The following is a 21,132-nucleotide window of genomic DNA, read 5'->3' on the forward strand; positions in this document are numbered from 1 at the left end:
GCCCTGATCACACCTCCAAGGTGCCCCCCTCACACAGGAATACACACAAGAGTCTACGAGGCTTTTATAAAAACTCCACTTTAAAGTGTTTTGCTCACCTTTTTCTTTGAAAAAAAAACTAGGTTGGAGATGTGGTATCCACTCAGCTCGCTCTCTCTCAGATCAAAGGTGGGTTCATCTGCTCCGTTCCCCAAGTCTGGTCTCCCTGAGCTCCCATGTTAAAGGGATCCCTCGTGCACCATTTACCCAGGTCGTCAGGAGCAGTCACCAAATCAGGATTCACATCCCCATCGCCAAATGTGTTTGTTAATGTCTTTAATATCAATTGAGGAGACAAACTTCTCACATGAGTTATTCTTAATGTAAATCTTTATTCACTTAATAATAAGGGAGCAGGTCAATACAATGCACACATAAAGTGAATCAATTGAGTGCTCTACTACTACTATGATGGCTGGTGGACAAATCACCCCCAGATGATTAATTGAGAGCCACGATACAAAAGTACAAAGGTCTTTTACAGCCAAGATACACCCCTTTCAACTTACATGACGACTAACAGATGTATAGAACGGGTCACAAGGTTTAGATTTCTATCAAAGATAGTTATAATTCTCAGCAGACAGTATCTACTGTAAAAACAGTAAAAACTGTGTTGAGACCAGGATCTTGCCCTGGGGTCATCTCTCCCTGGTACCATAGACAACAGAAATATTAACTCATGCTCTGGAATGCGGTCACTTTAGGTTATATCACCCAAAATACTGTCATCGGTAGAACACACAGAGGCCCATCATCGGTAGAACACACAGACACTATAGTTCTAAGAACCCTCTATTATGTTGCATAAAACAACCATTTGATGCAATAAAAGTATTATAACATAATCTTGCAATTTTGCTCTCACAGTGTCCACTGACGAGTAACAACAACTGGGACATAAAAGTCACCCACCATGAGATGAGAACCACTAAATCGGCCCAAGAGGAGGCAAACAAAATAACTGATAAACGAGGTGACACAAATCAGTGCGCCCTACGTACTAACAAGCTAGACGTGCTGAAATCCAACCTCAAAACATAAATGGAAAAACCAAAGCCAGTAACACTTTCCCCCCTTAAGACAACACATATATCCTATAACAGTTGTTGGAAATGTTTGCACCACCAACAGAACTTCAATTTCACATTATATCCAACTACAATGTTTCACCTCCTCCTAATATAAATATGGTTTCTACTGGCTGTCAACAATTAAAAACAAGAAAAAACATGTATTTCTAAATAATAATATACAATCGTATATTTTCTTTTTCTTTCTATAGAATCCTAAAAATCACTAGCTTCTAGAACTCTCGTCTTCCTAAAACTCCACTTGCTTCTAGAACTCTCGTCCCCTTGGAAGGAGCCCAAACAAAACTCAATCTCCAATACGGAAAAACTTGCAGTCAAAATAAATAGTGATGCACTGGCTAAACACAAAACTATTTGACTGCCCACCCTTGAGACAATCAGCAACCAAATACCCCGACAATGTTAAAACATTCTACATTGTGACATTAAAATACTCATTCTACAATGTTTGATATCATGAAAAAAACTCCTTCATGCATGTATTTTCTGATGTTTAATCAGATATCTTTTATCAGAGTATCTCTGGTCACATTTATCACAGCTATAAGGTTTCTCTCCTGTGTGTGTTCTCTGGTGTATCTTCAGTTGGTTAGATTGAACAAAACTCTTCCCACATTGATTACAGCTATAAGGTTTCTCTCCTGTGTGTGTTCTCTGATGTATATTCAGTTCCCCAGATCGAACAAAACTCTTCCCACATTGATTACAGCTATAAGGTTTCTCTCCTGTGTGTGTTCTCTGATGTACCTTCAGTCCCCCAGATTGAACAAAACTCTTCCCACATACAGTACAGCAATAAGATTTATCTCCTGTGTGTCTTCTATGGTGTATCTTCAGATGGCTAGATGTAAAAAAAAACTTCCCACATTGAGTACAGCTAAAGGGTTTCTCTCCTGTGTGTATTCTCTGGTGTACAGTCAGACTGCTCAACTCAGTAAAACTCTTCCCACATTCATCACAGCTATATGGTTTCTCTCCTGTGTGTGTTCTCTGGTGTGATGTCAGGCTGCTTAGCTGAGTAAAACACTTCCCACATTGATCACAGATATAAGGTTTCTCTCCTGTGTGTGTTCTCTGGTGTAATATCAGGCTGGTTGAATGAGTAAAACTCTTCCCACATTGAGTACAGCTATAAGGTTTCTCTCCTGTGTGTGTTCTCTGGTGAAGAGTCAGATGGCTCGACCTAGCAAAACTCTTCCCACATTCATCACAGCTATACGGTTTCACTCCTGTGTGTATTCTCCGGTGTGATATCAGGGTGCTTACGTGAGTAAAAGTCTTCCCACATTGATCACAGCTATAACGTTTTTCTCCTGTGTGTATTCTCTGGTGTGGTATCAGGTTGCTTAGCTGAATAAAACTCTTCCCACATTGATCACAGCTATAAGATTTCTCTCCTGTGTGTATTCTCTGATGTACAATAAGATGGCTAGATGTTTTAAAACTCTTCCCACACTGAGCACAGCAATAAGATTTCTCTACTGTGTGGATTCTCTGCTGAATTCTAATGCCTGCTGATGAGGTGAATCTCTTCCCACAGTCAGAGCGGTGAATTATCTTCCCTGTGGGTCTCTGCAGGTGTTTCCTGAGGAGTTCTGATCTGGAGAGACTCTTCTCTGCCTCGTCATTATCATGAGGTTGTTGAGGTTCCCCAGAGGATCCACGATAGTCACGTCTCTCTCCTGTGTGAACAAAGTCAGACAGATGATTAAAGGCCCACAACAGCAGAAATCCACTGTAAAAGGTGATGCCAACAGCGTAGCCATGATGTTGTACAACAATTGATGTCTGTAATGAATGTAATAATTATTTGACATTTGTCTTAAAATGAGCAACAATAGTCATATGTTTTCTTGTTTTCACATTAGTAGTAACATCTAAGATTGTAGACTAGAAATAAGTTATTCATGTTGTTGAAACTCTAAGCAGTGTGCCAGGCGATTTTTGGTCTCCAATATAGCCCCTTTGTGTGTTTGCTAAAATTGTATGTAGTATATCTGCCTGGAGCAAAAATTGACATTAGAGACAAAGCAAGGCATAAAGCAATCACAGGTGTTGATTGGGAGAGCTAGCTCAGACAACAATGGGTAAGACAACAACAACAGGTACAATGGCAATGAATGGGCAGAGAGGGTCAGTTAAAGACACACAGGGCCTGAGTTTGAGGCTGGGGCCAACAGTTAAACCAAAACACTGGAGTACCGTGATTAATGAACAGTCCAGTAGGTATCAGCTATGTAGCCAAGTGATCATAGGGTCCAGTGAACAGCAATATGTGAACCAGGGAAGCCGTTAGGTAGTCATAACTACACTAGCCAGGAGATGCGCCTGGCTCGAAGCTAACTCGTGATAGAGTCGGGACAAGGGGGTCACCGACGTCCGGCAAAGGCGTGATGGATCGGCGGGGCTTCGTGTCGACAAAGGGTCCAGGCCAATTGGCAAGAGATATTGTAGCTGGAGTAATTTTGTTTGCTAGCCGGGAGATGCACCTGGCTCGAGGCTAACTGGTGCTAGCTTCGGGACATGGCTTCTAGTCGTCTTAGTGGCTTCTAGTCTTCTTAGTGAAGAGTCTGGGAGGCATCAGCTATGTAGCCGAGTGTTCATAGGGTCCACTGAGCAGGCGATTATCCGGTGTAATGGTCCAGAGCTTACGGCAGGAATACGGTGATATAGTGGAGAAAAACAGTCCGATATGCTCACGATTGATATCGCGCGGTGCAGACTGGCAGGTATTATCCAGGCTAAAAGCGTCTGGTCTGAGCTAAAAAGGTAAAGGCCGCTAGCAGTGGCTAACAATGACTATAAAGCTAGTAGCTAATTAGCTGGTTAGCTTCTGATGGCTAGCTTTTGATGGAGGTTCTAGCTGTAAGGTCAAAAAAAAATTGCATATCCGTATCACATTGGGTGAGGTGGGTTGACCGGAAGGTATATTTAATTTATACACGGAAAAAGATTTAAATATATTGCAATATATACAAAAAAACATAACATTTAAAACAAACAGGTCTTAATGCTATGCCATCGTGGATTACAACATGACTCTTAAAAACCATTGGATTTAGAAAACTCTGAAATTATTTAGTATTTCTGTGCCCATGAAAACTGTTTTCCCAGAGTAACATAAGGAGCCACTAAATGATACATAGTTCGAGTGCATTTCAGAATACATAAAAACGGTCCCGACAGCAAGATCATTATTTTAGTTGAAGGTCATCGTATGACAAGCGTAACATTGACTATAACTACTGTTCCCCGAAGGAGGGAAACTAGGTACAACATAGTATCAAATCCACGCCTCGCTGGAAGCCCCGCCTTCCACAGGTGATGAGCGTGAGGCTTGGATTTATTCCTTAAATTTAATTACCGATCTTCACCGACCCAAGAAAGGCCGTGAACAAACAGGTGTTGTTCCTCGTTTCCCTCCTTCAGGGAAGTGTAATTATAATCAAAGTTACACTCCCTTTCAGTCAGTCAACTTCGGAACAACATACTATGGGGAAATAAAATCATTCCCCAGCCGACCCAAAAGGATACTAAATGAAACTGTCCCCTGCAGACAATCCAGACCTGACCCTACAAGATGTGTCAGTTTTGTCCATTTATTCATTGTCTTTTGTTTGTAACACTCCTGTCAATGTTGAGTAAGGACGCACACCTGATTACCCATATAGAAGTAGGATTAATCTATCTGGCCTGCACACAAATGTAGGCCTATAAATTTGTCCATTTGAAGATGTCTGATAGTATTTCTCATTGTCTTAACGCTGAACCACTAATGAGTTGTGGAGCTTCTTAAAGTAATTTATTCTTCACCTCCAAACAGCAAGTAAACAAAGTCTAATCAAAATCAATTTCAAATGACAATAGTTCCTCAAAGTATTTTTGTTAAATATTTCCAGCTCTCGCCCTTTCAATAACCACTTGGCATAAAAGGGAAAAATGTAATGCTCTGATCCAGTGGAAATGTCATAAAATACCTGATTACTTCTTATCATTTGCACAAATAACCTACAGTTGTGTCTGTCCATAACTCACTGGAGCAGGAAACTGGGGGCCTATAAAATGTTATGCAATGTTGCAAGCTTGCTATCTGAGTTTCCTGACCCAGTTGATAGTTGATACAATGTGTCAAGTTTGTTGTAGACAGGCCATTTGCAGCCAATGTGATTTCTTGGATATTTATTTCTATCAGGATATTTTCTACCTGCAGAATGCAATGTTTTTATTTGTTGCCTTTATGTAGGCTATTTTTTTTTACAAAGTTGGCAATGGCAATACAAGTTACTTTTAGATGTATATACTTTTCATTAAGATTTAGATAGAATGTAGATTAATCACAGACAATAATTTTGAGATACTATTATAAATTAAATGAAACTGTTCCACAAAAATGTGCATATGAAAATCATAACTGGAACACAGATTAGCAGAAATGGTCAGATAAATTGGCACTCCAACTGGAAAAGGTTGCAGGTGTAGTCTATTACTAGTCTATTAGTCTATCTGTAGTCCATTAGTCTGCAAACTTCAGGAGCAGAACGGCAGAATTTACGAAGTCCAGCAGCGGAGGGGGGGCTCCATCTGGCCAGGTTGTGTTGACGAGCGGCTCCCTCTGGCCAGGTTGTGTTGACGAGCGGCTCCCTCTGGCCAGGTTGTGTTGACGAGCGGCTCCCTCTGGCCAGGTTGTGTTGACGAGCGGCTCCCTCTGGCCAGGTTGTGTTGACGAGCGGCTCCCTCTGGCCAGGTTGTGTTGACGAGCGGCTCCCTCTGGCCAGGTTGTGTTTTTTTATTTATTTAAACCTTTTATTTTACTAGGCAAGTCAGTTAAGAACAAATTCTTATTTTCAATGACGGCTTAGGAAAAGTGGGTTAACTGCCTGTTCAAGGGCAGAACGACAGATTTTGTACCTTGTAAGCTCGGGGATTTGAACTTGCAACATTTCGGTTACTAGTCCAATGCTCTAACCACTAGGCTACCCTGCCGCCCCGTGTTGACGAGCGGCTCTCTCTAGTTATGACTTAGTGTCATTTGTGTGTCTTAATTATTTGATCAAACAGAATGCTTAAAGCATCAGACAAGTTCAGTACGTATATTTGATTTGATAAAAACACATGGGGTGATTGGTAGAAACAACAGATGACTCTTGGTTGACCAAGATGTATTTTAGTTGGGGACAGCACTAGAACATGATTTTGGGGCTCCCGAGTGGCGCAGAGGACACTGCATCTCAGTACTTGAGGCGTCACTACAGACACCCAGGATAAAATCCAGGCTGGATCACAACCGGCCGTGATTGGGAGTCCCATAGGGCGGCGCACAATTGGCCCAGCGTCGTCCGGGGTAGGCAGTCATTGAAAATAAGAATTTGTTCTTAACTGACTTGCCTAGTTAAATAAAGGTTAAATTTAAATAAATAAAAAATATTGTTTTATGACAAACCATTTTCTACAAATCCGTCAAGGCACCAACTTTGAGAAGGTTTTAAAACAAAGGTTTCAAACCAATTCATGAATGTAATTGAATCTAGGCATGTTTCGCCTTTAACGTAACGGCATGAAAATAAATTGGCTGAATATTATACAATGACTTATCAACAGCTGTCACAATTTGATTTGCATTTTAATGAGGGAAATAAGTATTTGACCCATTTGCAAAACATTACTTTGTACTAGGTGGCAAAACCCTTGTTGGCCATCACAGAGGTCAGAAGTTTCTTGTACTTGGCCACCAGGTTTGCACACATCTCAGGAGGGATTTTGTCCCATTCCCCTTTGCAGATCTTCTCCAAGTCATGAAGGTTTCGAGACTGACGTTTGGCAACTCTAACCTTCAGCTCCCTCCACAGATTTTATATGGGTATGGGATTAAGGTCTGGAGACTGGAGGCCACTTCTTCTTCAGCCACTCCTTTGTTGCCTTGGCCGTGAGTTTTGGGTCCTTGTCATGCTGGAATACCCATCCACGACCCATTTTCAGGTTCTCTCCCAAGATTTGACGGTACATTGCCCCGTCCATCGTCCCTTTGACGCGGTGAAGTTGCCCTGTCCCCTTAGCAGAAATACACCCCCAAAGCATAATGTTTCCACCTCCATGTTTGACAGTGGGGATGGTGTTATTGGGGTCATGGGCAGCATTCCTCCTCCTCCAAACACAGCGAGTTGAGTTGATGCCAAAAGCTCAATTTTGGTCTCATCTGACCACAACACTTTCACCCAGTTCTCCTCTGAATCATTCAGATGTTCATTGGAAAACTTCAGACGGGCATGAATATGTGCTTTCCTGAGCAGGGGGACCTTGCGGACGCTGCAGGATGTCAGCCCGTCACGGCGTAGTGTGTTACCAATTGTCTTCTTGGTGACCATGGTCCCAGCTGCCTTGAGATCATTGACAAGATCCTCACGTGTAGTTCTGGGCTGATTCTTCACCGTTCTCATGACCGTGGTTACAACTCCACGAGGTGAGATCTTGCATGGAGCCCCAGGCAGAGGGAGATTGACAGTTCTTTTGTTTCTTCCATTTGCGAATAATCGCACCAACTTGTGTAGGTCTACAATCTTGTCCCTGACATCCTTGGAGAGCTCTTTGGTCTTGGCCATGGTGGAGAGTTTGGAATCTGATTGATTGCTTCTGTGGACAGGTGTCTTCTATACAGGTAACAAACTGAGATTAGAGTGTGCTCCTAATCTCAGTTTGTTACCTGTATAAAAGACACCTGGGAGCCAGAAATCTTCCTGATTAAGAGGGGGTCAAATACTTATTTCCCTCATTAAAATACAAATACATTTATAACATTTTCGACATGCGTTTTTCTGGATTAAACCTACCATTAAAATTATAGACTTATCATTTCTTTGTCAGTGGGCAAACGTACAAAATCAGCAGCGGATCAAATAGGTTTTTCCCTCACTGTATATAGCCTAAAAACCTGATTAAACTATCATTATGACATCATGGATGAATGCTAGAATATACAAAACATCCTAGAATCCTGGTTAAACTATCATTATGACATCATGGATGAATTCTAGAATATACTATATATCCTAGAATCCTGGTTAAACTATCATTATGACATCATGGATGAATTCTACAATACACTATATAGCCAATCTGTTTAAAATTATAATTTCGACCTCATGGATGACCGGTCTTTGTATTCATAGTGTAGTGAATTCAGGGGGTAGCCTTGAGCTGAACTCAAACCTGGGTCCAGTGACTGTTAAGCCAAGATGTCTGAACTTCTTGACGAGGTCGCCAGGTGTTGGGTTACCGTTGCTACAATAGCTTTCTCTATGAATTTGAGTGGGGGTACATTTCTCCAGCCCCCATCCCTCAGCTGTTTACCAAACCAAGTCTCTGGGCAGCCATTTTGTTGCTGTCTAAAAAAAAACACACAGACCAGCAATCTGCAGTTCAAACAATAACAAATGTCATTCCACCACTGTTTTGCTAATAAAATGATGGATGGGGATGGAGAAATGAAACTACTCTCAAATTCATAGACAGACCTATGGATGCAGAGACTGACCATCCATCAACATAATCGTTTTAACCATGTTGAGGCTATACAGTGTTTATTTACATTCTTCAATAATCAATGGCTATAAATAATTTAAAAAGTCACAATATGGATGTAGCAATTGCAGATTTCCGCTTTAACACCAAACATCATATCAACAACTGCAGAGTTTGTGCCTCTGTATTTAAGACAGTACTTACTAGTGTTAATCAGGGAACGGTTTCTCAAAACCATCTTATGGCTAAATTCATCGTTAGAACCACTGGATGCCTTATTAAGATGCGTTTGAGAAACCGGGCCCAGATATCCAGTTTCCTCCTCCTCTTTCACTCCATAAACTGCATCCTCCTCCTCTTTCACTCTGAACGCGTCTTCCTCTTCTTTCACAGTAACGGCCTCCTCCTCTCCTTCTTGTTTTACTGAGATATCCACCTCTTCGTCCTCCTCTTTCACGGGAGCTTCTTTCTCCGTCCAGCAGACCTCCCCTTCTTTAGCAGGAAAAGAGTAACTTAGTGAACTCATGGTCGGAGATATTAGCTAGCTAATGCTAACTAAACCAGTCGGCTAACTGACTAATAACAACACCGTAAATATGAAAATAAATCGGATAACTAACTAGACGACAATAGTGGGTTTAAAACACAGTGGCTAATATATAATAAAGCGTATAAAGAGCTTTATCGGTTCGTCTATTTTGTCTAGCAAGCTACCGAGGTGTCTGACTAACTGTTGCTGCTGTTGAAAGAAGCGTTCCGTCCACTATATTATACGTCACAATAACAGCATAACCTTATATTCCCAGACCGCCATCTGCTGACTGGAGTGGGTAACGCAGTTGAGTAAAATGTTTATTTTATTTTCAAACGCCACTAGAACTAAAATATTCATTAGGCCCCCACTAAATAAATAAATATCAGTCAATATATTTTTTGGAGAGGCTTGGGGAGGCTGCTGCTGCACTCGTGACTGTTAGAATTTCATGAGCAAAGATAGCGGACAGAAATACTAGGATGGAAGCAAATGTGAGGGATTATAACTTCATAACGAATCATGCAAAAACCATGTACAGTTGACAGGAATGTTAGTTAATGATTTAGTAAACGATTTTGCATTTTTTAAATCATAATGTTAATTTACGAAAATCGTGATTTAGCCAGCTAGTTGACATTAGCCAGCTAACTGGGCTACCTTTATGGGTGTTGTGACATGAGTATGAAATTGTAATTCTGGTTGTTTTAGGGACTCATGAAGCAACCAGCAAACCAGGCTGTCGTTTTGTGAAACAGTGGATGTATAGAATCTAGCTGAAGAATTTACTGCAAATTGAATGTACAACTGTGTAAGCTTGCCTTGCGGATATTTGCCATGCAGATAGATTAAATAACGTAGCTAGCTAGCCATGTTCTTGTTTATTGTGCAGTGGATGATTAAAATTCCTGTATGCCCATGGATGTGTAGCTAGCTATCTAGCCAATCTGTGTATGGACCCAAACGTTTGGTATACATATTAGTTCATAACCTAGCTATCATAGCCAGTTGTATCAACGTCAAAACAGCCCGAATGACATTAATGAAGCCTATGGATTGAGTAGAATATAATATCATGTTGTGCCAATGAGGAAATCCGTATATACAGTGCCTTGCGAAAGTATTCGGCCCCCTTGAACTTTGCGACCTTTTGCAACATTTCAGGCTTCAAACATAAAGATATAAAACTGTATTTTTTTGTGAAAAATCAACAACAAGTGGGACACAATCATAAAGTGGAACGACATTTATTGGATATTTCAAACTTTTTTAACAAATCAAACACTGAAAAATTGGGCGTGCAAAATTATTCAGCCCCCTTAAGTTAATACTTTGTCGCACCACCTTTTGCTGCGATTACAGCTGTAAGTCGCTTGGGGTATGTCTCTATCAGTTTTGCACATCGAGAGACTGACATTTTTTCCCATTCCTCCTTGCAAAACAGCTCGAGCTCAGTGAGGTTGGATGGAGAGCATTTGTGAACAGCAGTTTTCAGTTCTTTCCACAGATTCTCGATTGGATTCAGGTCTGGACTTTGACTTGGCCATTCTAACACCTGGATATGTTTATTTTTGAACCATTCCATTGTAGATTTTGCTTTATGTTTTGGATCATTGTCTTGTTGGAAGACAAATCTCAGTCCCAGTCTCAGGTCTTTTGCAGACTCCATCAGGTTTTCTTCCAGAATGGTCCTGTATTTGGCTCCATCCATCTTCCCATCAATTTTAACCATCTTCCCTGTCCCTGCTGAAGAAAAGCAGGCCCAAACCATGATGCTGCCACCACCATGTTTGACAGTGGGGATGGTGTGTTCAGGGTGATGTGCTGTGTTGCTTTTACGCCAAACATAACGTTTTGCATTGTTGCCAAAAAGTTCAATTTTGGTTTCATCTGACCAGAGCACCTTCTTCCACATGTTTGGTGTGTCTCCCAGGTGGATTGTGGCAAACTTTAAACAACACTTTTTTATGGATATCTTTAAGAAATGGCTTTCTTCTTGCCACTCTTCCATAAAGGCCAGATTTGTGCAATATACGACTGATTGTTGTCCTATGGACAGAGTCTCCCACCTCAGCTGTAGATCTCTGCAGTTCATCCAGAGTGATCATGGGCCTCTTGGCTGCATCTCTGATCAGTCTTCTCCTTGTATGAGCTGAAAGTTTAGAGGGACGGCCAGGTCTTGGTAGATTTGCAGTGGTCTGATACTCCTTCCATTTCAATATTATCGCTTGCACAGTGCTCCTTGGGATGTTTAAAGCTTGGGAAATCTTTTTGTATCCAAATCCGGCTTTAAACTTCTTCACAACAGTATCTCGGACCTGCCTGGTGTGTTCCTTGTTCTTCATGATGCTCTCTGCGCTTTTAACGGACCTCTGAGACTATCACAGTGCAGGTGCATTTATACGGAGACTTGATTACACACAGGTGGATTGTATTTATCATCATTAGTCATTTAGGTCAACATTGGTTCATTCAGAGATCCTCACTGAACTGGAGAGAGTTTGCTGCACTGAAAGTAAAGGGGCTGAATAATTTTGCACGCCCAATTTTTCAGTTTTTGATTTGTTAAAAAAGTTTGAAATATCCAATAAATGTCGTTCCACTTCATGATTGTGTCCCACTTGTTGTTGATTCTTCACAAAAAAATACAGTTTTATATCTTTATGTTTGAAGCCTGAAATGTGGCAAAAGGTCGCAAAGTTCAAGGGGGCCGAATACTTTCGCAAGGCACTGTACATGTAGTTATTACCATGCATGAGATCCCCACATTGTAGCCTGTACATTTAATATATTCACCGATCATGTACTCTACCTTGGCAAATAAAGGTGCAATTTAGGTATGAATGTCTTTGAGATTATTTTTCAGTCATATCCAATACCAGGAGTATCAAATTCCAGTCTTTGAATGACGCTGTGTCTGCATGTATGTATTACAATTATGCACTTCAACAGTGTTTACCAACCTTGGTCCTGGGACATCAATGGTTACATATCGTAACTAATAGACTATAAACAGGATTCAACTAGTTACTTCATATATACAGAAATATAATGTTAAAAAAACAGTACACGACACTTCCTATGCATCATGTAAATACTCTAACACCAGTTCATCTCATATCTTAATGCCCTTCATCTGCATTGATCTGATAAACATTACACTTCATTTCAACCAGTAAAGAATGTGAAACGCTTTATTGAAAAGCCCATTACCCAATTGTTATAAACACAAGTGTAATCTGTTTAATCTGTACTTCAATGCACATCTGTTGTGAATTATAAAAACAGAGGAAGAAAGAGGTGTAAAATACAGAAAGGGACCTCCCGGTCGGTTACGACAGAGCCTGGGCGCGAACCCTTAGTCTCTGATGGCACAGCTGGCGCTGCAGTACAGCACCCTTAACCACTGCACCACACAGGAGGCTAGAAGAGAGCATGTGTTATTATTAGATTGTTACATCACCAGGTCATTGTGGATTACTAAAGTATAATATCCCTGATAACAAATTATGATAACATTGGATTGATAGATGCATGGGCACACATATGTACATGTGTAGCATGTGACAATGACAGGATCATATCAAGGATGGCATCACAAATGAATACATAAATACCACTTGAAGCTTGATGATGAGTTGATCATTTGAATCAGCTGTGCAGTGCTGAGGAAAAAACAACAATGTGTCTCTTTGAGTCCCCAGAACTGTGAACCACTGCTCTGCATTGCGACCTCTTCATATGTAGACTGGCTTTCATAGCGCTCTTTATCTGAGGACAGAAAACCTCACAAGAAACAGACTTCATTATAGTCAAATGAACTCACACTGAATATTATGTTACTATTATCTCCGTCCTCACTTCTAGGGACAGGAGCAACACAAAAGTACCTTCCCTATCCTGAATAGCCTCCTCTCTCACTGTCAGTTGGGGCTGCTATCCTTTCACCCTCCTCCATGGCTGTTAGCGAGCTACCTACAAATGCATTTGGAGTTTGTTTTTTACAGTGATAAATAGATAGCTAGATAATATGAAGTTCGGTAGCTGGTGATATTTAATTCACTTAGTTATCTATCTACACAGAATGTGAAGTTGTCTAGCTAGCTCATTTAGCAGCTCATTTGAGTATTATTATTATAGTTAGCAGGGACTGTTGCTAGTTAGATAATACTACTTTTTTTTCATTTCCAAAATCTATTTACTTACTTACTTGAATAGGTTCTCCCAGCCATGTGGACAACTGGAAACAGGGCAGCAAAGTTCATCACCAGAGCGTTTTAGAGGATATTACTATTGAACTTCTATTCTATTCTATTCTATTCTATACTATTACTATTGAGAATTTCAATAAGCATTTGTCTATGGCTGGCCATGCTTTCCACCTGGCTACTCCTGTCCCGGCCAACAGCACTGTACCCCCCACAGCAACTCGCCCAAGCCTTCCCCATTTCTTCTTATCCCAAATCCGTTCAGCTGATGTTCTGAAAGAGCTGCAAAATCTGGACCCCTACAAATCAGCCGGGCTAGACAATCTGGACCCTTTCTTTCTAAAATTATCTGGCGAAATTGTTGCCACCCCTATTACTAGCCTGTTCAACCTCTCTTTCGTGTCGTCTGAGATTCCCAAAGATTGGAAAGCAGCTGCGGTCATCCCCCTCTTCAAAGGGGGGGACACTCTTGACCCAAACTGCTACAGACCTATATCTATCCTACCATGCCTTTCTAAGGTCTTCGAAAGCCAATTCAACAAACAGATTACCGACCATTTCGAATCTCACCATACCTTCTCTGCTATGCAATCTGGTTTCAGAGCCGGTCATGGGTGCACCTCACCCACCCTCAAGGTCCTAAACGATATCTTAACCGCCATCGATAAGAAACATTACTGTGCAGCCGTATTCATTGATCTGGCTAAGGCTTTCGACTCTGTCAATCACCACATCCTCATCGGCAGATTCGACAGCCTTGGTTTCTCAAATGATTGCCTCGCCTGGTTCACCAATTACTTCTCTGATAGAGTTCAGTGTGTCAAATCGGAGGGTCTGCTGTCCGGACCTCTGGCAGTCTCTATGGGGGTGCCACAGGGTTCAATTCTTGGACCGACTCTCTTCTCTGTATACACCAATGAGGTCGCTCTTGCTGCTGTTGAGTCTCTGATCCACCTCTAGGCAGACGACACCATTCTGTATACTTCTGGCCCTTCTTTGGACACTGTGTTAACAACCCTCCAGGCAAGCTTCAATGTCATACAACTCTCCTTCCGTGGCCTCCAACTGCTCTTAAATACAAGTAAAACTAAATGCATGCTCTTCCACCGATCGCTACCTGCACCTGTCCACCTGTCCAACATCACTACTCCGGACGGCTCTGACTTAGAATATGTGGACAACTACAAATACTTAGGTGTCTGGTTAGACTGTAAACTCTCCTTCCAGACCCATATTAAACATCTCCAATCCAAAGTTAAATCTAGAATTGGCTTCCTATTTCGCAACAAAGCATTCTTCACTCATGCTGCCAAACATACTCTTGTAAAACTGACCATCCTACCAATCCTCGACTTTGGCGATGTCATTTACAAAATAGCCTCCAATACCCTACTCAACCAATTGGATGCAGTCTATCACAGTGCAATCCGTTTTGTCACCAAAGCCCCATATACTACCCACCATTGCGACCTGTACGCTCTCGTTGGCTGGCCCTCGCTTCATACTCGTCGCCAAACCCACTGGCTCCATGTCATCTACAAGACCCTGCTAGGTAAAGTCCCCCCTTATCTCAGCTCGCTGGTCACCATAGAATCTCCCACCTGTAGCACACGCTCCAGCAGGTATATCTCTCGAGTCACCCCCAAAACCAATTCTTTCTTTGGCCGCCTCTCCTTCCAGTTCTCTGCTGCCAATGACTGGAACGAACTACAAAAATCTCTGAAACTGGAAACACTTATCTCCCTCACTAGCTTTAAGCACCAACTGTCAGAGCAGCTCACAGATTACTGCACCTGTACATAGCCCACCTATAATTTAGCCCAAACAACTACCTCTTTCCCTACTGTATTGTATTTATTTATTTTGCTCCTTTGCACCCCATTATTTTTATTTCTACTTTGCACATTCTTCCATTGCAAATCTACCATTCCAGTGTTTTACTTGCTGTATTGTATTTACTTTGCCACCATGGCCTTTTTTTGCCTTTATACCTCCCTTATCTCACCTCATTTGCTCACATCGTATATAGACTTGTTTATACTGTATTATTGACTGTATGTTTGTTTTACTCCCGGGGAAGGACTGCCCGTTCCATGATCTCGCCATCACGGTTGACAACTCCATTGTGTCCTCCTCCCAGAGCGCTAAGAACCTTGGCGTGATCCTGGACAACACCCTGTCGTTCTCAACTAACATCAAGGCGGTGGCCCGTTCCTGTAGGTTCATGCTCTACAACATCCGCAGAGTACGACCCTGCCTCACACAGGAAGCGGCGCAGGTCCTAATCCAGGCATCTCCCGTCTGGATTACTGCAACTCGCTGTTGGCTGGGCTCCCTGCCTGTGCCATTAAACCCCTACAACTCATCCAGAACGCCGCAGCCCGTCTGGTGTTCAACCTTCCCAAGTTCTCTCACGTCACCCCGCTCCTCCGCTCTCTCCACTGGCTTCCAGTTGAAGCTCGCATCCGCTACAAGACCATGGTGCTTGCCTACGGAGCTGTGAGGGGAACGGCACCTCAGTACCTCCAAGCTCTGATCAGGCCCTACACCCAAACAAGGGCACTGCGTTCATCCACCTCTGGCCTGCTCGCCTCCCTACCACTGAGGAAGTACAGTTCCCGCTCAGCCCAGTCAAAACTGTTCGCTGCTCTGGCTCCCCAATGGTGGAACACACTCCCTCACGACGCCAGGACAGCGGAGTCAATCACCACCTTCCGGAGACACCTGAAACCCCACCTCTTTAAGGAATACCTAGGATAGGATAAAGTAATCCTTCTCACCCCCCTTAAAAGATTTAGATGCACTATTGTAAAGTGGCTGTTCCACTGGATGTCATAAGGTGAATGCACCAATTTGTAAGTCGCTCTGGATAAGAGCGTCTGCTAAATGACTTAAATGTAAATGATGTAAATGTCATATTATATATATATATATATATATATATATATATATATATATATATATATATATATATATATATATATATATATATATATATATATATATATATATATATATATGTACAAATAGTTAAAGGACACAAGATTGTGAAGTGCTTGCCTACGGAGCTGTGAGGGGAACGGCACCTCAGTACCTCCAGGCTCTGATCAGGCCCTACACCCAAACAAGGGCACTGCGTTCATCCACCTCTGGCCTGCTCGCCTCCCTACCACTGAGGAAGTACAGTTCCCGCTCAGCCCAGTCAAAACTGTTCGCTGCTCTGGCCCCCCAATGGTGGAACAAACTCCCTCACGACGCCAGGACAGCGGAGTCAATCACCACCTTCCGGAGACACCTGAAACCCCACCTCTTTAAGGAATACCTAGGATAGGATAAAGTAATCCTTCTCACCCCCCCCCCCTTAAAAGATTTAGATGCACTATTGTAAAGTGGCTGTTCCACTGGATGTCATAAGGTGAATGCACCAATTTGTAAGTCGCTCTGGATAAGAGCGTCTGCTAAATGACTTAAATGTAAATGTAACAAGATAAAATAAATAAGCATAAATATGGGTTGTATTTACAATGGTGTTTGTTCTTCACTGGTTGCCCTTTTCTCGTGGCAACAGGTCACAAATCTTGCTGCTGTGATGGCACACTGTGGAATTTCACCCAGTAGATATGGGAGTTTTTCAAAATTGGATTTGTTTTCGAATTCTTTGTGGATCTGTGTGATCTGGGGGAAATATGTATCTCTAATATGGTCATACATTGGGCAGGAGGTTAGGAAGTGCAGCTCAGTTTCCACCTCATTTTGTGGGCAGTGAGCACATAGCCTGTCTTCTCTTGAGAGCCATGTCTGCCTACGGCGGCCTTTCTCAATAGCAAGGCTATGCTCACTGAGTCTGTACATAGTCAAAGCTTTCCTTAATTTTGGGTCAGTCACAGTGGTCAGGTATTCTGCCGCTGTGTACTCTCTGTGTAGGGCCAAATAGCATTCTAGTTTGCTCTGTTTTTTTGTTAATTCTTTCCAATGTGTTAAGTAATTATCTTTTTGTTTTCTCGTGATTTGGTTGGGTCTAATTGTGCTGTTGTCCTGGGGCTCTGTAGGGTGTGTTTGTGTTTGTGAACAGAGCCCCAGGACCAGCTTGCTTACGGGACTCTTCTCCAGGTTCATCTCTCTGTAGGTGATGGCATTGTTATGGAAGGTTTGTGAATCGTTTCCTTTTAGGTGGTTGTAGAATTTAATGGCTCTTTTCTGGATTTTGATAATTAGTGGGTATCGGCCTAATTCTGCTCTGCATGCATTATTTGGTGTTTTACGTTGTACACTGAGGATATTTTTGCAGAATTCTGCGTGCAGAGTCTCAATTTGGTGTTTGTCCCATTTTGTGAAGTCTTGGTTGGTGAGCGGACCCCAGACCTCACAACCATAAAGGGCAATGGGCTCTATGACTGATTCAAGTATTTTTAGCCAAATCCTAATTGGTATGTTGAAATTTATGTTTCTTTTGATGGCATAGAATGCCCTTCTTGCCTTGTCTCTCAGATCGTTCACAGCTTTGTGGAAGTTACCTGTGGCGCTGATGTTTAGGCCAAGGTATGTATAGTTTTTTTTGTGCTCTAGGGCAACAGTGTCTAGATGGAATTTGAATTTGTGGTCCTGGTGACTGGATCTTTTTTGGAACACCATTATTATAAAATACTCCTACTACAATGTTAAAACATTCTACATTGTGACATTATTTCATTGATATCATGAAACAACTTCTTCATGTATGTATTTTCTGATGTTTGATCAGAGATCTTTTATCAGAGTATCTCTTGTCATATTGATCACAGCTATGAGGTTTCTCTCCTGTGTGTGTTCTCTGGTGTGAAGTCATCTGGCTATATGTTGGAAAACTCTTCCCACATTGATCACAGATATAAGGCTTCTCTCCTGTATGTGTTCTCTGGTGTCGAATCAGATTGCTAGCTTGAACAAAACTCCTCCCACATTTATCACAGCTATAAGATTTCTCTCCTGTGTGTCTTCTCTGGTGTACTGTCAAAACACTAATGTAGTAAATCTCCTCCCACATTGACCACAGCTATAAGGTCTCTCTCCTGTGTGTTTTCTCTGGTGTACTGTCAGACCGCCAGATGAAGTAAAACTCCTCCCACATCGACCACAGCTATAAGGCTTCTCTCCTGTGTGTGTTCCCTGAAACCCCACCTCTTTAAGGAATACCTAGGATAGGATAAAGTAATCCTTCTCACCCCCCCCCCCCTTTAAAATATTTAGATGCACTATTGTAAAGTGGCTGTTCCACTGGATGTCATAAGGTGAATGCACCAATTTGTAAGTCGCTCTGGATAAGAGCGTCTGCTAAATGACTTAAATGTAATGTAAATGTAAATTTTAATGCCTGATGAGGTGAATCTCTTCCCACAGTCAGAGCAGCAGCGAGTTCTCTTCCCTGTGGATCTCTGCAGGTGTTCCTTGAGGTGTTTTGATCTGGAGAGACTCTTCTCTGCCTCGTCAGCATCATGAGGTTGTTGAGGCTCCCCAGAGGATCCACGATAGTCCCGTGTCTCTCCTGTGTGAACAACAAAGTCAGATAATTAAAAGGCCCAAAACAGAGGAAAACCACTGGAAAAGAAAGGTGAGGCCAACAGAGTAGCCATGATGTTGTACAACAATTGATATCTGTAATGAATGTTCCAATTATTTGACAATTGTCTTTAAAATGAGCAAGAATAGTCAAATTTGCCTTGTTTTCACATTAGTAGTAACATTGATGATTGTAGACTAGAAATAAGTTATTCATTTTGTTGAAACTTTAAGCAGTGTGCCAGACGACTTTTGGTCTCCAATAAAGGCCCTTTTCTGTGTTTAATAAAATTGTGGCACGGGGGTGATGCGGATGCGCACACAATAGGATTGCAGAAACACCTCCCTGCTAATGAGGAAACTGATAGTTATGGATGTAGTATATCTGCCTGGAGCAAAAATGGTGAGCAAAGATTTTAGTTTTTCACAATGTATTCTGAATGTGAATGGGGGAAAACTCAGGGGAGTAACCTCCATTTCCAGGTTGCTTATGAGTATATGAGTACATTTCACACTACTTTGGATTATAATTGTAAGGCTCGTTTGAATGTCCTACTTAATATTATGTTTGCTACAGTATTAAGAATTATGTGTAAATTATTGAAGAACCGCGCTAATGACAGAATATATTTGGGTGTTGCTAATAAAGTTAAGATTTATTTTTGTATTTCACCTTTATTTAACCAGGTAGGTCAGTCGAGAACAAGTTCTCATTTACAACTGCGACCTGGCCAAGATAAAGCAGTGCGACAAAAAAAACAACAGAGTTACATACACTTGGGATAAACAAACGTACAGTCAATAACACAATAGAAAGTCTATATACAGTGTGTGCAAATGGAGTAAGGAGGTAAGGCAATAAATAGGCCATAGTAGCGAAGTAATTTAAAATTAACACTGGAATGATGGATGTGCAGATGATGATGTGCAAGTAGAAATACTTGTGCAAAAGAGCAAAAAAAGTAAATAAAAACATGGGGATGAGGCAGGCAGTTGGATGGGCTATTTACAGTTGGGCTGTGTTCAGCTGCAGCGATCGGTAAACTGCTCAGACAGCTGATGCTTAAAGATAGTGAGGGAGAGTCTCCAGCTTCAGTGATTTTTACAATTCGTTCCAGTCATTGGCAGCAGAGAAGTGGAAGGAAAGGCGGCCAAAGTCGGTGTTGGCTTTGGGGATGACCAGTGAGATATACTTCCTAGAGCACATGCTATGGGTGGGTGTTGCTATGGTGACCAGTGAGCTGAGTTAAGGACTTTTTGATGACCTGGAGCCAGTGGGCTTGGAGATTAATATGTAGCGAGGGCCAGCCGACGAGAGCAGTGGTATATGAAACTTTGGTGACAAAACGGATGGCACTGTGATAGACTGCATCCTTTTTGCTGTGTAGAGTGTTGGAGGCTTTTTTGAAAATGACGTCACTGAAGTCAAGGATCGGTAGGATAGTCAGTTTTACGAGGGTATGTTCGGCAGAGTGAATGGAGGAGGCTTTGCTGCAAAATAGGAAGCCAATTTAGTCTGGAAGGAGAGTTTACAGTCTAGCAAGACACCTAGGTATTTATAGTTGTCCACATATTCTAAGTCAGAACCGTCCAGAGTAGTGATGCTGGATGGGAGGGTACGGGCAGCGATCGGTTGAAGAGCATACATTTAGTTTTACTAGCGTTTAAGAGCAGTTGGAGGCCACTGAAGGAGTGTTGTATGGCATTGAAGCTCGTTTGGAGGTTTGTTAACCTTTTTGGGATAGGGGGCAGAATTTTCACTTTTGGATGAATAGCGTGCCCAGAGTGAACTGCCTCCTACTCTGTCCCAGATGCTAATATATGCATATTATTATTAGTATTGGACAAGAAACCACTCTGAAGTTTCTAAAACTGTTTGAATGATGTCTGAGTATAACAGAACTCACATGGCAGGCAAAAACCTAAGAAAAATCCAACCAGGAAGTGGGACATCTGAGGTTTGTAGTTTTTTAAATCTTGGCTTACCGAATACACATTGAGATATGGATAAAGTTGCACTTTCTAAGGCTTCCACTAGATGTCAATCGTCTTCAGAAACTTGAATGAGGCTTCTACTATAAAGGAGGGGCTCATGAGACCTCTTTGAGTCAGTGATCTGACAGAGTGCCTTGGTCTCATGACGCGTGCTCCTGACGGATTTACCTCTCGTTCCAGTGCTTTTCTTCAGACAAAGGAATTCTCCGGTTGG

The 21,132-nt window shown here is 41.9% G+C and overlaps 2 protein-coding genes across 6 annotated transcripts in view; one reads left to right on the plus strand and one right to left on the minus strand.

Annotated features, from left to right (window-relative positions):
* Positions 1 to 21,132, minus strand: part of LOC118365099 (zinc finger protein ZFP2-like) — a 323,918-nt gene that overhangs the window by 229,773 nt on the left and 73,013 nt on the right. Inside the window, exons 1-2 of one of the 4 annotated variants that reach the window (XM_052490217.1) lie at positions 8,853 to 9,399; positions 368 to 2,815 (exon numbers count right to left, since the gene is read on the minus strand). The exons of 1 other annotated variant lie outside the window; for it this stretch is intronic. In XM_052490217.1, the coding sequence (XP_052346177.1) occupies positions 1,605 to 2,815; positions 8,853 to 9,174 (1,533 nt within the window). In that variant the 5' untranslated portion in view covers positions 9,175 to 9,399 and the 3' untranslated portion in view covers positions 368 to 1,604. Of the gene's footprint in view, positions 1 to 367; positions 2,816 to 3,759; positions 5,901 to 8,852; positions 9,400 to 21,132 lie in introns of those variants that run through there. 2 more of the 4 variants (XM_052490220.1, XM_052490218.1) reach the window with 2 other exon arrangements.
* LOC118365129 (zinc finger protein 501-like) overlaps positions 1 to 21,132 on the plus strand; it is a 309,516-nt gene that overhangs the window by 78,817 nt on the left and 209,567 nt on the right. The window lies entirely within an intron of this gene.

Source organism: Oncorhynchus keta, chromosome 32 (genome assembly GCF_023373465.1).
Source record: "Oncorhynchus keta strain PuntledgeMale-10-30-2019 chromosome 32, Oket_V2, whole genome shotgun sequence".
NCBI classification, from domain to species: Eukaryota; Metazoa; Chordata; class Actinopteri; order Salmoniformes; family Salmonidae; genus Oncorhynchus; species Oncorhynchus keta.